Source organism: Rhodnius prolixus, unplaced genomic scaffold (genome assembly GCF_049639745.1).
Source record: "Rhodnius prolixus isolate KJV_2025 unplaced genomic scaffold, Rpr scaffold_9, whole genome shotgun sequence".
Taxonomy (NCBI): Eukaryota; Metazoa; Arthropoda; class Insecta; order Hemiptera; family Reduviidae; genus Rhodnius; species Rhodnius prolixus.
In genome coordinates, this window is record NW_027411604.1 from 9,847,746 (window position 1) to 9,864,927 (window position 17,182).

Consider the following 17,182-nt stretch of genomic DNA (forward strand, 5'->3'; position numbering starts at 1 on the left):
AACGGTGTGCCAAACTGCTGAAACAAGTTTCATCTACAATGTCGCGATTGAATTATAAAAATATGAAATTTTTAATAAATTTATTTAAGGAAATTTTCTATTCTTACTGCAATTATCATGGTTTCCAGTTTGATCACAATTGTTCTGTATTTACCAATCGCCTTTCATCAAAATATCGGACAATCGTTCATCTATTACATCTTCCTTTACAAAGCCTTCAAGATATACCTGATCTACCATCTGCAGCATTTTATTATACACTCCAGACTTCTAAAATAAATAAATACAAACATTGATTAATATTTAACAAACACAGATCACACTAAAAGTCAATTTTGGAAAAAAAGAAAGGTTTTGTGATGGTTTTGATGGAATTGTTAATTAAATTAAGAAATAAAATACTCTCAAATCCAACGTTTGTTTTTAAAAGAGGTTTTTTTAAATTTATTTAAAATTAAAGAATAAGGTCATAGGTAAATAATGTTAAACAGTTCCTGTCTTCTGAAAAAAGGTAGACAGATAGGGAACTTCAGTAGTAATCCATCCATGACTTACAAAAAATAAATTAAAAAACTTTGGTAAGATTTCTATCAAAGGACTGAACCCGCCCAAAAAATATTCTTATTTTTTGGGGGAAAAAAATAAATAAACTAACAATTTGCTCATTGTTTCGTCAAATATGTAGAATATGTAGTTTTTAAAGGTCTTGATTGTAAAAATATATTAAAATAAATAAATAAAATATCTGAAAACAATTTTAGCAAGTAGTTATCAGCGCTGAAATCTATGTAAGAAGTAGGGCATTGTTTGCAGTTAACTTTTTAGATACATTGGTGGACGTACCTGTCGGTGTAGGATGTTTTAGATTCGTGAAGAGTTTATATAAGCTTTGGTTGTATATGTCCGCTAAAATTATGTTAAAATTTTGAAAAAAAAATTATATATAATTAGGTAATTAAATTAAATTAATAATATAATTTTTTTGGTATATAATGCTATAACGGAATAGAAGTGTTCTTACAGTATTACAGTACTAGGAATTAAACGGGGATTTGAGAAGTTGGAAACAGTACAACATCGGCATTTTCCTTGTAACCAGGATAAGAACATCAGAAAATAGCATAGTTACACACACACACATATATTGTGTGTGTGTGTGTGTGTGTGTGTGTGTGTGTGAAGATCGCTGCATGAAGGCTTTGACAAAGTATTTTATTTAAATAAGAGTTGAAGGATTTGTAAGTTTATAAACAAACGACTGGAATAGATCAATTGGCTCAATCGATTTTCTTCAAATTTGAATTTCTATAGTTCTTCGTATTTCTATAGTTGAGTACTACCATGAGGCCGCTCATAATACTTAAAATGACTCATTTAGAGGAAAGCCCAGGCTGATAGGTTAAAAATCTAATTGGTATAGTAAAATTTCCAGTTGGTAGATTCAGTCCGAAATGTAATTGATGTCAAATTGTGACCCTTATTTGAAAAACCAAATTTCAACTTTCCACAATTCACCGTTTTTGAGTAACACTGACCACCCAAAGATACAACTCTATAAGATAGACCTCAAAACGGATATTACCAGAGTAAACCCAAAATCGATAGTGACACTAAGTAATAAAAGCAACAGAAAAAAATAAATTATTAAATAGTTTTTATAAGCAAAGCTAGAACATAAATGCGGGCTAAAAATAAAACTGATTATTATTAAACTAGCTTCATTGTTGATTCAATAGTCGCACAGCGTATTGTAAAACATACAATGCTGTTTCCTACAATGTATCTATTTGTAATTTTTTTTTATAAATGTTTATTTAATTTCATCTACAGGGGAAAACACAAAATCACAGTTCATGGAAGAGGTAGCGACCCCTCTAAAACTCGTTCTACAAGAGTTCATATATTGTACAAACACTCCTCATTCACTACCATACCTTGGGCTCTGCTAAATGTAAGTACTCGTAAGCTTATTCCATTCATACAAACATTCAATTTTAACATTGTTAATTTTTATTCTAGTATTCAAATTATTAAGAAACTGCATAATTTAATTAAAAAAAAAAAAAAGTTTTATTTACAAATGAGACTAGAATTGTTTACTTTTTAGGCTTTATTTATTTATTTTTTTTTTTTACAAATTTAATATTATATTCTACTAACAAAAGTTTGCAATAAATTTTTCAGTTAATTCTTTAGGTCTATAATGAAGTTAGTTACATACAATTTACTGTTTTCAGTATTTGTACTATTTACAACTGCGCGTAAGTTAAAAAAATATTTATTTTCTTTGTTTATTTAAAACAAACAAAAATTATTTATAAGTTATTATCTTTTAAAGAAAATGAACAAGAGAAAAGCGAGAAGAGAATAGTTTGCTACTACACAAATTGGTCACCTTATCGTCCAGTTGCAAAATTTACTCCAGCATCAATAGATCCAAATGTTTGTACACATCTAATTTACGCGTTTGCCACCTTTTCTAACAATTTTGGACTTGTACCGACAGATGAATATCAAGACATAACGAACAGTAAGCAATATTTTGTTGTTAACATTATGTTAAATTTTTAACGATATCTTTTTTCTATTCGGTAGTTTTAATACCTACCAAGAGGGTGCTTGAAATCTCTATATGACAATTTTTGCTTAGTGTAGGAAAAATTTAGAAAATCTGGGAAAACAAATTTGGTGCTTTTTTTGGGGCATCCCATATTTCTATTTCATCAATGATTTTTTCAACTCCATAAAGATCAAGTTATTGAAAAATGTCTTCAATAATAGTTTTCAAAGACTTTATTAATGCATATTGATTCCGAAAGATTTAAATTCTAATAATTTTGATTCACTGGTAAAAAGTAGCGATACCAAAACTTCTAAACTCTACTACATTCAAAAGTCTCTAGAACTCTATTTTTAAAAAATAATAAAGTTTTTTTAAACATGTCGAGGAAACGTTTTTCAGGTTCCAAGGCGCAGAAAATATTGCTTTTATTTGTTCACAATGTAAATATTATTTCGTTCGATGTCATTGTCGCTTCTGAAGCTAACTTTTTCGGCCGAAATCGGACTGTCAGAATTATTTTGACTTGTCTGAATAGAATTTTTTTTTTGTAGTTTTACTGTTCTGATTAAAAAAAAGTGAACATCCTTTCAGAACTAATTAATTATTATTCCACTATTAAATTACGATGCTCCAAAAAAAAAAGGTCAACAATTTATTTGGGTCCGCAAAAGTTGAATATCGATAATTTTATCCTCTTAGCAATCATTTTTTTAATTTCTGACTGGTTTCGGATTTTCATCAATCAGAAGTTGATTCATAAATTTGATTTAGAGAATTTTACATTTCCACTTTTGTTTCTATCACATTAAGGAAAATCAAAATGAAGAAAATTTGTTTGAAGAAAATGAAGTTTTAATTTGTAATCAATTAGGTTAAAACAAAGTGTGTATATTTCCAGCTGATTTTTACAACTAATAAATCAATTTTTCAACATTTTTCGAAATAATACAATTCTTACAAATAAACGTCTCCAAATATAATTTTATGACTCAGAGGAAGTCAGAATACGTATTTCCGATGAGAAACACACAATAAAATATCAGATACGAACTTACTACTTCCTGATATTATCACTAAAAGGAAGTTAAAATGTAGCTCATACTAGAAATATATCTATACCATCAGCATCAATTGCACGAGATTATACTGACAGCGTCATTAATCACTATTACATGCAGATTGAACTTGTTATTTGTCAAGGATTTTTATTTTATGTATATTTATATAACGTATATACTTGAAAGGACTTTTCTAGTTTAAATTTTATATTCTACTTTTCTATATCCAATGTTTTAATCTACCTCCACCCTAAGGAAGTGTGAGAAAGTATCAATTACACAAACAAAAATACGTTCATGTTTATTACATACCTGGTATTACTCGGGGCTCCTTAAAAATGACGACAGTGAAGCTAACAGCCGAAATGATACAAAGAACCTCAAAAAGCAGTTCTTTGAAATCGCTTATTGTCAAGGCTGGAAAAGTTATGTATATGTGCCTCATCCACTAAATCCTGACAACCTTTCTCCGAAACCTGAATTAGACAAAAAAAAAGGTCCCCTTATTCTTGAGAGGAAGATGCTCCCACTGATTTACTTTCCACCAGAAACATTGGAAATGGATGGAAGAACAAATCTGGCACAGAAAACGTTGTTAAAAGAAAAAAAAAATAGGCAAAATTTATCAAATTTGTTTGACTCTGACGTGCCGATTATGTAGCGCGGATGAGAGACGAGGCTATCTCGAAGCTACATCTAATTAAAATAACTATTCGCCAGCCAAACGAAATTTTCTTAATAAATTTTGTTGGGCTCACAGAACAATTTGTAGTGAACATTTTTAACCATTTTGTGCGTAAAGTCAAAATCTGCACCAAATCTCTATACTTCCTTTTACCAAAGCATTGAAAAGATAGTAAATAACAAAAATGCAAACATTATGTTCTTTGATATAAAAAATGTGTATTATTATTTACAATATTTATTTCTTTCTTTTAATGTATACGTAAATCCCAAATTACAAAAAAAGGAAAAAAATCCCGTCTGCCTTGAAATAATCTTTACGTTCTTCTCTTAACAAATGTCCGCTTGAGGAAAACCAATTACAGTCAATCGTGATTCTGCCTTCACGTTGGGTTTTTTCATCTCCAGTTTGTTAACATGTTTTACCCGTTTACTTTTGGGCACGTACAAATTTAATAAAAACAATTTGATAGTACGGCCAATCATAAATCTACTTATTTATACTCATAATTCATACATGAAATTCCCCAAAATTAGTGAATATTTTTCTTTTTAGAAAAATTATTAATTAAATTATAATATTACACAATGCATAATAATATTCATTCACTGTAATTAAAACTTTACTTAAAACATTCAGGTTGTATTGGATGATATTTGTTACAACTAAAGAATAATAAAGGAGACAAAATTTCCTCACTTCAAAACCTACTAAGATAAGTTACCTTCTTACCAAAATAATATTTACTACAGCAAATAGGAAATATTGATTTTGTCATACTCACAAGAATTAAAATAAACCTCCATTTTTGACACCGACACCATAAGAAACAGTGCAAGCATTTTATTCAATTTTTTCAAGCTTTTAGGCAATCCTTAACTAATTCAAATTCTTTCCTCCCGACTTATAAGCCTATTTGCATAAATAGAATACATCATTGTAACAGTACCATAGAAACAAACCTATTTAAATGAAAGTTAATCTCTTTTTTTGGATTTTCTAACTCTGCAAATATTACCCACAATATATCATCTGAATTTCCACTTTAAAAACACAGATCTATCAAAATTCATTTAAGCTTAAAAATAAATAAAATAAAATAAAAAATTACGAATTAAATTAATGAAATAATTTATTTTTACCTTAAAAGGGTAATAGTAATTCCAGATTGCTAATGATATCGCCACACAACAACTCAATTGATCGTACATGAAGATTACTACTTAAACCGTTCCAATCGACTAAAAATATCACTTTATCATTAACTCAACTATTATCTCTACTGTAACCTTTTTTTTTGCATCTGAATTTACATTTCGCATAACCCACCCAGTTGATAGAAATGTCGGTAGCCTTGAGACAACTTAAATGAGTGGAGCGAGCTAATAAACACTCAACAGAAAAAAAAAAAATAATAAAGAAAATAAGTGATTTTCTATTTTATTTTTCTAATAAAATTGTTATTGCAGGTGCAAACATTAAATAAGAACGTGCATTCTAATTTTTTTTTTCCTACGTTCAGGTGTTATTTGTTTATTGAACTGCTAGTGCTAATAGCTAATGAGAGTGGTTGATTGGTTGGGTAATTGACTAAGCAAGGTTGTAATCTTAATTATTAAATAAACTATTTCACTTTGTGTTTACCTTAGTTTAAATAGTTTTTCTTTCTTTATTTATTTTTGTTTTTCTCTTTCCCTCCCAAATTCGTAATACGATCATTTCAATACAGGGTCTTCACGGGATTTATTTATTTTGAGTCAGAAAAATGTTTTTTTACAAAATGATATCCCTTTGAGTATAAATGTGAAAAAAACACCTCAAAAATGAAAGTTTACATTAAACAAAGCTGAATTTTGATTGGCTCCATGTATACTTAGTAATCAAAATCATATACCCAAAGTATCAATTTAATGAAAGAAGTTTTCATTATTTTGAAATTCTCTTTAATAAAGAATCAACCCCTTTCTTTATAATTTGAAATCACTATGGTCTATCTCTTATATGAAAAACCTAGCCAGGAAAATTCTTTCAATGGCTAGTGGGAAAGGGGAAGTGGTAGACTTCCCTCAAAGTTTTCATAGATAGATTCCACTAAAATTTCGGGGAGAGAAGTTATTGTTCAGCCAGCTTGTACATCCTTACGTTACGGTTTTTGCATTATATAACGTCACACATTGGCCTAATGTATGGGATATAGCCCGCGATTACGGAGGGACGTTTTTGGGAATTCAAATTATTTGGAGAAGCATCGAGTTTAAGAGTGCGAAAGAATTAATATCCAGTTTACTGAACACAAAAGAAACTAACCTCGTACAGATCCTAGAAGAAAGATGCTACTGAAAGTGTATGGGTGTTTGCGTCATTTATTGTTGGTGCCAGACTGATGTCATCAAGTTCTCCCTACATAAAACCCATAAAAGAATTATTGGATATTGAAATAATATTTATGTGACATATTTAATACTTCTTCACATAATTATTTAAACTTTAGGTAAGTAAAACTATAAATAAAATCTTGACGCATTTGAAATGGCTCTTTGAAATGAAAATGATTACGCCAACGCAAATAAAATAATTATTTTTAAGGGAACTTTTACCAAATATACCTAAGTAATATGGCTTTTGAGTAGAAAATTGATAATAAGTAGATACTAACTTTTTTTTTATAAATAAAAAAATAAACAAATGAATGAAATAAATCACGGGATATAATGTAGACTACCCAGCCAAAGAATTTTTTAAGGGGTCATTATATTTTTTTTTAATATTTCAGATGGTTACAAAGACTTCAATAGTTTAAAAGAGAAAAATGTAAATCTAAAGACCTTAATATCACTGGGAGGCACAAGTGAAGGTTCTGCCAGATTTAGTAAAATGGTTGAATCTGAGGAAAAAATTAATTATTTTATAAAAAGTGCTATAGAGTTCCTGAGGAAGTACAATTTTGATGGAATAAATTTAGATTGGCAATTTCCAACTATTGGATATGGCAGTAAGAAGGAGGACATGGCGAATTATGTTAAGTTGACCCAGGTAATAAGAATAACTATACATTTATTTATTTATTACAATTTTAATTATGATCTTAATTCTTTTAATTATTTAATAAAACTACTAATATGTAATAGAAGAACTTAACAAACGTTTGTGTAAAGAGAAAGAAGTAAGCGATGAGATAGCACTGCAGTTTAGAAGTATGACCATATTCAAATATAACTGTTACGCACTATCCATTACCTCGACCTTGAATTCATAAACAATGCTGATTCTAATTTTATTTTCATCTGTTTCTTTGTTTTTCATTGACTCTTAAGGCATTTACTTCTTTTAAACTTCTTTAAGGTTAGATAAAAGAAATTTCTTCCTTATATGCAAATTCATTCAATGTGCAGGGGGTTAAAAATTAACCTGATAGACAATTAATTTAGCACGTAGGTCAAGAGTGAGTTTTATAAAACAAATGTGGTCATACTTAATATCCATATATGTTCTGCCTGTAGGTTGTTGCTTTACTCTTCACTCTAAGTAATTGAAAACTAATTTATCTTAAAATACAAATTAAGCAGGCAATATAAACGTAATAATTAGTAGCATGCGTAGGAATCGCTGACTAATATTCGTTCGTTTTAAATCAGATCAATTTTGACTATATAGAGCATCAGGTTTACCTAAATTTGACATAAATAACTGTATAACTTAGAAAACTTAAAATTTGTGTTTGAAAACGAGAAAATAAAATCCATACATGAATAGGACAGGTCAAGAATTAGGGATTTAGATAGAATTCATCAGAGGTACTTTCTGATAGCTTACGTCACTTTGAAGTTAGTAGTAAGATTTTGTTCTTGGTTTATGTAGTAGTTCTTTCAGTCTTTTGAAGCAAATGTTCTTAAAGTAAGATTCTTAGATATAGATTGAAGGAGGAGTGCTTAAATAAAAGTCAAATCAAATACGACCGAAAAGATCAATTGTAAATGTAGATATGAATTGACAGTGTAAATGTGGGCGAGCTTGTGATATAATGAGACACAGTTTACCTATGGGTACCTAAAACAAAATATCTGCACACTTCAACTAACTCAACAAAACTCGTATGTTCAATTCTAGGGTCGACAAACTAAAGCATATAAGTCAAAAATAACAATTTTCACATAAGTCATCTTATGTACTTTATCCTTAAGCGTTTATCATTACAGAAAGTGAAAAAGAACATTTGTGGTTACGTGACATATACAATGGAGCCTGACTTATTTGCTTTGGTACGATTGTGAGTTAAAGAAAAAAAAAAATCAACAACAATAATTAAATTCAATTTTTTGACTTATGTGCTTAGTCTAACGACCCTAGAATTGTGTTGGTATTGGAGATGTTTTTTACTGAGTGTGTTAAGTGGGACACCAACAGGAACGCCAAGATCACTCAAACCATGGCTAGTAACAAGCGATGAGTAACATAAGTTCAGTACAAAAGTAGTTGCACAGGTTATAAAAGTAAAATAAAGATCAATGATGACCCAAGAAAAACATTCTAAGAAGTTTTACAGAAACCGGTAACATAAAAAGGCTGTATTTATAGTCAATTTTGTTAACGTGGCAATAAAAAGAAATAATCATATTATTTAAAAATTCATGTTAATCGAAAAACAAATAATATGCGAACTTAATCTTTTTTTAAATTAAAGTTTGCCATAATTAAACAGTGTATATAAATTTTTTATGATCACAAAGGTAAAAGAACATTGATCAAATGCTTAATTCTACTTTCAAGATACAGTAAGATTCTTACCAAAATAGATTCTCTTCAATTAGCATTCTTCGTTATTCTTAGATCCAATCAGACCGCAAGTTTTAAAAGCAATGCACTCCAGATCTGCATACATCTCCAGATAGCCAAATAAAAACCTCTTCTGAAGTAATGAAAAGCACAATTAATTTATTAAAAACTTTGCAGAGTTTGTTGGTGGTATTCAAAAAGTACTTAATGACAAGATTTCATTCACGACTTCAGGGCTTGTTTAGTAATACCTGCTCATCACAGTTTAAATAAATTATACTGCTAGTTCTTATGTGTTTATTTGGGATGTTCTGTCTGCCCTGTGGGTTCACCCATAGAATAGCGTGGAAAGAAACCAAAACTGACAACAAAAATTCCTACTATTAGTTGAGCAGAAGCTGTTACATTAATTTTTAACTAGATTAGAGTGTTTAATAGTGTAGGATTTAAAAAGGACCTTGGATTTATAAAAATAAAAAAAAAAAATAGGTCTAAATCTCAGTAAAATGCACAAATTTTAAAAATTCAACTTTATTGTAAGTGAAATAGTATTCATGGATAAAACTAAGAAATTATATTCTCTTTGTTTGATTAAATATTTCCAGGCTCTAAAGGAGGGATTTGAAAATGAAGCAAAATTAACAAATAAAACTAGTCTATTGCTAACGATATGTCTGCCATCTGAAATTGAATATATTGAGCAGGGATATGATCTTAATTTGCAAAAGTCAGTATTTGTGTTATTATTTTTCTTTTTTTATAATATTGGCAATTAAATCCTTACCAATCAAGTAAATATTTCTTCTATTTTTTTTTTATTGTTGTTTAATTAGTTATGTAGACTTCTTCAACATCCTAACTTATGATTACCATCGTTCTAACGAAGGTAATGTCAGCCATCATGCTCCTTTATATCCTCTACAACAAGAAATTAGCGCAAACATTAATACTAATCTGAACGCTGTAAGTTGTACATAGCTTCAATATTTTATTGTGATATAGTTTAATCTGTATTAAGTTAATTATTTTTTTAAAAAAGGATTCGACAATTCAACATCTATTGAAGAAAGGATTGAAGAGTGATAAATTAAATCTTGGTATTCCAACGTATGGAAGAAACTATAAACTGGACAATGTTGACAAACATGACATAGGAGCACCATCAAAAGGAAATCAAGGAAGCAAGGAATTCACCAGTTATTATGATGCAAGTATTTTAATAGGAACTATTCTTTAATTTTACGGTTTTTGGATTACTTTTTATTTCCATTTCTCATGAAATACCTTAAGACTAACAGTTTTGTGATTGCGGTGTCCACGGTAATGAACGTGAAAAGATTTATTAATAATAATGAACAATGAGTGAAAAGAACCCAGGATTTTCTTATGGCCTCATTTCATCGCAAAAACTAATAACTGTAATTATTATTATTATTATTTTTGTTGTTATCCTTACCAGTCTGTAAATACATGGCCAAATGATTTCTTGAAGTGTAAACATTCGGTGGTACCAATTCAATGCCCTTGTGTATCTGTAGGCTACCTAATAGTCTTCAAAGAGGTCCGCACCGCTGCACTTACAAATGGATAATGTTGGAAACTCTCTTAAAATGTGTAAGTAATTTGATAGTTGCAGGTTTTCAATGAGCCAGAACCTTCGATAATGCTCGTTAACAAATTCGGCACTTCTTTATCAGAATCCTGCAATGTATCCTACAGCTCATTTACTTGTCAAAACATTTTTTGATTGCAGAATAAAAACTCTGGCATGAAGTAACCTCAGAGTTTCTGCTACACCAATTCCATCAGCTGTTTATGACAAATAATCTATCTGAATTTGGGCAGCAAAGTATTTCATATACAGTAACAATATGTAGTTGGTGAAACTACAGTGAAATTACAATAAATGGCTTCAGGAAGGAAAACCCAAATATCCCAACTCTCCCTCTAGAAAACCCCTAAAATTATTTTTCAAGCAAACATCCCAAAACTGACAAGTCCTTACACAACATAAGCATATGATAAACATAATTTAAAGGGTTCAGTCAAATTGGACTTTAAGAAATTAGTTGAAGAAAAAAACCACAATCAGAAAATTTGCACACTCGGAAAAAATCTAAAGTTAAATAATAATAATACCCTAAAATATTCTTATTAATGCCCTAAAAATACAAAAACAATTGGTTTAGAACAATAGAATACAATACCCGAAATTTCAAAACGGTATAAGAGATATTTCCTCACATGCTACTAGAACAACAAAATTAAAGACAAGCTTGATGACTTACTAGTTAGTTATTTTGGATACAGTTTTAAACATGTGAATTTTCCACCTCGAGAATATGATTGCAATAAATTCCCTTCTAAGAGTAAGGGATTGTGCGAACATCCTAGGAACTCAGATGTATCCATTGGCTTAATGCTTCTTTTTCTTGGATTTCTGCTATTGTGTATGGGAAATATCTTAATCTTAATAACATTCCCCAGATCAGCTCAGCATTTACATATAAAATTGGAATCTGGAATGTACAAAAAATTTTATTAGAATCTATGAGAAATAAGTATAAACTCCACTGTTCTATGTAATACATTTTGTTCAAATGAAAAATTTCTTAATTTATGTCTAGCTTTCTAGTTGAACAAACTTACAGCTAAGTTTGTCACAATAAAAAAGTTGATAAATAAATGATTCACTAAAATAAATAAAATATCCAAAATAACACCAGATTATTTTACAACATATTCTTAGAAGGTAGTAGAATGGCGCTTTAAAGCTAAGAAGCATGATTGATAGGCAAGAACATTCCTCTAGAAAATCATTAAACGGTCATTTTTAACAAAACATTTAAAAATAAAATAGTACTTTTAGTACAGTTTAGAATCATCTTTAGTTACCTTTATCAAAAACTTTTAAAGTTAGAAAGTCCATTCAGTAAAAAATCTTGTAAGGAATATTAGCAGTCATCTTTCAGACGAATCAATCAAGTAATTCTATTGTAAAACAGTTGATCAAAATTGGGTTCTATACACCACAATAGGCAACTTTTTTTTAAAAAGTAATAGGCTACAACACAAGTTTTATTATTAAAACAATAATGTTGAACATTTGAAACGAACAAATTGCTCGTCCACTAAGGAATAAGAGATACTCACATTTATGCAGCTACTTTTTCAAAATTGGATTTCATTTCCCATCCAAGTTACAAACCGAATAATCAAAACTGAATTTCAGATTTGCAAAACTACTAAAGAACAAAACTGGACTGTAGTACATGTAAATGAAAGCTCAATAATGCCCTACACTTTTAAAGGTGAAGATTGGATAGGATTTGATGATGAAGAAAGTGTACAGGCAAAGGTAAATTATTTACTTTACATTTTTTTACTTAAGAACGAATACCTACCAGACAAATGAAATTTTGTTTCTTTATCTGCAACATACTCAAGTCTCAAGTAAAACAATATAAAGATTTATTTCTATTGGATATTGAAAATATTGCTTGTAAGGCAAAAACCAAGTTAAGACCTAAAACAAAAAAAAGAATAAAGATTACTTATTTTCTTGATTGGAAACTTCAGACAAAATGAAGTTAGAAGAAAGATTTTGTGATGTGTTACATCACTATTTTAATAAAAATAGCCTATGAATATAAGCTTTTGGATATTTGGTTGTAAGCTGGCCAAGATACCTTTGCAAATAAAATATTTAATGAGACTAATTTGCTTTTATCTAGTTCTAAATTGTTAAAAGAAAGTGATAAGCAATATTAATTCAGCAAGGACCTAAATGAAGTAGATAAGGTTAACTCTTTAGTTCTATTTCATTATTTTTAAGAATTTTAAATAGAATATTGTTTAATTTAAGCGTTAAAAGATAGGCTTTGAAATAATAATTATGAACAAGGCTTTGAATTTTTTTTTAGTTACAATCGGGTGTAAGTGCTAAATCAATTGAAAAAGTCATAAACTTGTACTTTTATTTGGTTCATAAATTTAGTTAATTATTAATTCATATTAACCTTTCAAGATATTATTACTACTCACATGTAATTGATGTTTTACCACAACTGAGATCTGTTTATCAAAATAATGCACTTTGACAGCAGTACTTCAGAATTATAGTGCCTTATCTAAAGTTTCGCCTTCACTAAAAATAAAAATAAACTTCATTGGTTTTGATAGGAACAATGTATCTAATAACCTACAAGAAACTTAATACTATAATGAATAATACCTATATACATTATAATGAATAATACCTATATACATTATAATGACTTAAACTTTAGCAATGGTAACTCGTTCAGAATCTTTCTATTGAGCAAGTAAACACTGCCAGCTTTCGTCATCTTCCAAGAGAGTTTTATTCCAAGCTTTTTAGAGATTTGTTTTTCTCTCTCTCTCAAAATAATCGCCCCTGAGATTGATCTCTATAATAAAAATCTTATTTCACAGTGAATCCTAATAATATTTTTGGTGGATACAAACTGAATGCCCTCGATATAGATAAACATTTAGATTGTTGAAAATAACACTTCCCTCTTTATTTAATTTTACAGCTCATCATTCACAAAATGTTTAATTGATCTACTTGAATTTTTCTTTCCTTTTTTGAAAGTGAGAAGTTGATACTTATTTTTCTTTCCACATTGTTCGTTTTTTTTCCCACATTATTCTAATTGTGAGTTCAAATCAGATTAATGTTGATACAAACATTAATAAAATTCAAGCAAAGATAGAAAAAAAAGATGGTATAAGTCGCAAGAGATATCACTTATCGAAATATTTTCCAACAAATGGCGACCTAAGGGAGGTTTTAAAGTAATTATAACCTTCTTAAGAATTGTGTTTCTAGTTTTACAATAACTAAAATGATAAATGCCAATAAAAAAAAAAAACCTTTCTTTACTCTCTTTTTAAATTTTTATTCAGCAGAATTGGTCACAACATTTCGACTTGTTAGACATACATAAGAGATCTTGCTCTACGTACCTTTGCTATGTAAGGTCCAAAACTTTGAGACTAATGTCTGTTAAAAAACCAACAGAAATGAAGAAAAAAAGAATGATAAGTTTTTCATAAAATTAATCCTATTGTGACGGGACAAACCCTAAGCTATCAAATGCTCTTATGGGCTCTGTACGGTTTTCTAATTCGAGGGTGTGCACTGTGTGCTGATTGGCTGCTGACTATGCATACAGTGTGTTTAATAACTTTGTCTTGTGCTAAGACGGTGAGCTAGAGTTACATAGGTTTGATAAATCCAAATAGTTACATACTCAATTATTTCTGGAGACCCCTGTGTTTTGTTTTATAGTTGGGCTTGAAATAGCTGTGCCTCCCTCACTTCGGGGAGTTACATATTATCACAACATAGAATTTAACTGCCTCCTTCTTACTTTTATGTTTAAAAATAAACTTTAAATGTAATTATCAATTATTAAATTACTTTTTATTCTACTTTATCATCTATATTTAACAGACCTAACCGTAAGGGCAACATTTTTTTAATTCTGGATTAAAATTAAATCATCCCATAATAGTACATCAGGCTAATTAGCTAAAGTTAATGGTGAATAGAGTACTTTTCACCTTGAATTAATAACAAATTGTCGCTTTATTTCAACTTAGTGAATGACAAAATTAAAAACAACTTAGATTATTATTTTATTATATTCTTTTTAAGGGGGAATATGCTAGAAAACACAATCTTGGTGGTATCATGTTCTGGACCCTTGATTACGACGATTTCAATGGAGAATGTGGAAATGGCAAATTTCCCCTCATAAATGCTGGACGCACAGGTCTACTTGGAAAAAAAGAAAATAAAAAATAATGTTTCTATCATTATTCTTGTATTTATGTAAAATTAAATGAGTAATATTTTGTTCTTACTAAAGTAGTAACTTTTGTAAATAAAATGTAGTTAATAAATGTTTTAATGAATTATTGAAGGATTTTTAACGGTAATGCGTAACATTTTTTATATTCTTCATGAAGCTGAAGTAATTAAAGAAAATATCGTTAGACCTGACCATCTAATTCAGGATTCCCACTTTTCACTTCACAATTATTTTGTAGAAACGCACGTTCTAGCTGCCTTTTTAAAAATTTATTTTCAACAGATATTGAATAATGATTTCGGAACAAGAAATTACAGGTAATGGGAATTTTGTTGTTGCTGCAGTTTCTGTAGTGGATAAATTTATTTTTATCTTTTGGTAGTGAAATGGGAATAGAAAAATTGATGGGGTTCAACCTGCAATATTAACGTTGTAGACTAGAATATAAATAATTCTGGTGAAGATGAAGATAAACACTCATAAACTTTACACACGTAATGCGAGAGAGAAACAAAAAACGGAGAGAATCAGGATAAAACACACAATTCTATAGCAAAAGTTTAAATAACTTACGTAAGTATGTAGAATCATATATATGAATACCAGACCACTAAGCAAGTAATTCACAAGGCCAGATACACTTTATGTTAATTCATGTTTCTATACAGATTCTGAATGTAAAAATATACGAAGAAAAATGGAAATAAATTAATTTTACATGGTATGAATATACAAATTCTCGTCTTAAATTAAACGGACTAGGTGATCGTGTTTATTGTCGTTAAAATTGTCTATGATCTCATTTAAACAAAATGATCAAAAAGAGAGTAATATTAAAATAGCAAGAAACAGAGTACACAATATTAAACAAAAACAGATTTTTTTTCAGGTCTCTACATTACATTAAGAAAATCTACCGATTTAAAATTTAAGTAGTTACACAATTTTTCTTTATTTTTTAAATTTTTAAACGAGCAACTTCGAAAAGCTAGATCGGATCTGGAAAACTGCTGGCATTAGTTAGCGCCGTGAAAATGATAATGATTGTTTTAATGAAGGAATAAGTCACTGTATAATCTGGATTCTGCCATCAGAGAAAATTACCAACTTAATATTAAACCTGGAGTAATGTGCTAGAGGTACGTAAGATATCCCAACTGACAATAATACAATCAATATGTTCATATGTATACTGATACCTCATTTATTCTAAATAATGCTAGGCCATGTATTAAGACTGTACTTAGATGATATCTCCAAAAATGTTATTCTCAGCAGTTATGACCACAACTGGGGCCCACCTTTCCAGGCCTTCATGGCCATAATATTTCGTTCTCCCCAATTGATTTTTCTCTAGAACTTTTTTGAAGTTCATTTAATGTTCTGATTTTTTGATTTGTTTTGTTTTTAATTAAAAGCAAAGTCGAGAAGCCTAATGACTTTGAAGATAATGAAGTAATGAAAAAAGAAAAACTGATATAAGCATTTCTTAATTCTTAAAAACCAATTCAAAAATTGATACATCATCAGTAGTATTTGAACGAATATTTCCTCAATCGAGGATACTATTTCGATGCAAGGACACTGGAAATTATTTCTAAAACTTCGTTCAATGTATATCGGCACATGAAAATGATGTTTTGGAAGAAATAAAAACTTAAAATCAGTTGGTTAGCTCCTATTCAAATGAAAGAACGTTCGATAAAAAAATAAATTAATCATTACAATAAAATACCACTGATTTCCTGCCAAAAAAAATTGTTATCCGAACAACTGTTTTGGCATTTATCCAAAGAGAATTATTTACTGAATACAAAATATATTCAAAATAACCGGTTTAATAATTATTTTACTGAAATTTGTCTGTTTATTAAAAAAATAAAATTTAAAAAAATTTTAATTAAGAAAACATCAATGTAGAATTCTTTCGGCAGAAAACTACCAAGAATTAGTAATAAACAATAACTTGTAAAGAGTTTATTGTCAACTGGGAGTTGTAAAAAAAAAAACATTTTTAGATTAAGCATAGCATTAAATAGTTCGCTGTTATAAAATATATTGTAACGTTCGAAGTATATAATTACTACTAGGTGGTCATCACCGTTATGATTACAGAGCGCTTTAACTGCAATAAGGAAACTTTCAACTATTAAAGTAACAGAATGCGAAAATAATACCTGTATTTTCAAAGTAGCTTCATCTCAAAAAACATTATCGTTCAGATATTGTTGATTAAGATGCAGACATAACATATTTGAAC

The 17,182-nt window shown here is 29.2% G+C and overlaps 1 protein-coding gene and 3 long non-coding RNA genes across 7 annotated transcripts in view; 1 reads left to right on the forward strand and 3 right to left on the reverse strand.

Annotated features, from left to right (window-relative positions):
• LOC141454513 (uncharacterized) overlaps positions 1 to 5,682 on the reverse strand; it is a 36,738-nt gene extending 31,056 nt beyond the window's left edge. The window contains exons 1-3 of one of the 2 annotated variants that reach the window (XR_012458760.1): positions 5,449 to 5,682; positions 3,934 to 4,097; positions 108 to 270 (exon numbers count right to left, since the gene is read on the reverse strand). This is a non-coding gene — a long non-coding RNA (uncharacterized lncRNA). The remainder of the gene's footprint in view (positions 1 to 107; positions 271 to 3,933; positions 4,098 to 5,448) is intronic. The other variant, XR_012458761.1, reaches the window with a different exon arrangement.
• On the forward strand, positions 1,818 to 15,028 carry LOC141454511 (acidic mammalian chitinase-like). Its single transcript, XM_074128828.1, has 9 exons — positions 1,818 to 1,951; positions 2,185 to 2,261; positions 2,339 to 2,530; positions 7,080 to 7,339; positions 9,685 to 9,806; positions 9,913 to 10,042; positions 10,119 to 10,286; positions 12,312 to 12,437; positions 14,766 to 15,028. The coding sequence occupies exons 2-9, from the start codon at positions 2,204 to 2,206 to the stop codon at positions 14,913 to 14,915; spliced, it is 1,206 nt and encodes a 401-aa protein (XP_073984929.1). The 5' UTR covers positions 1,818 to 1,951; positions 2,185 to 2,203; the 3' UTR covers positions 14,916 to 15,028.
• Positions 9,090 to 9,997, reverse strand: LOC141454515 (uncharacterized). Its single transcript, XR_012458765.1, has 3 exons — positions 9,864 to 9,997; positions 9,331 to 9,440; positions 9,090 to 9,212 (listed from the first exon to the last, which is right to left on the reverse strand). It is a non-coding gene; the product is annotated as an uncharacterized lncRNA (long non-coding RNA).
• Positions 10,606 to 14,332, reverse strand: LOC141454514 (uncharacterized). Of its 3 annotated transcripts, none has more exons than XR_012458764.1 (6): positions 14,072 to 14,332; positions 13,124 to 13,226; positions 12,233 to 12,605; positions 11,975 to 12,143; positions 11,368 to 11,598; positions 10,606 to 10,780 (listed from the first exon to the last, which is right to left on the reverse strand). It is a non-coding gene; the product is annotated as an uncharacterized lncRNA (long non-coding RNA). The 3 variants fall into 3 exon arrangements; XR_012458763.1 differs by lacking the exon at positions 14,072 to 14,332 and adding an exon at positions 13,339 to 13,944; XR_012458762.1 differs by lacking the exon at positions 14,072 to 14,332 and adding an exon at positions 13,314 to 13,944.
• Positions 15,029 to 17,182: the final 2,154 nt, after the last annotated feature.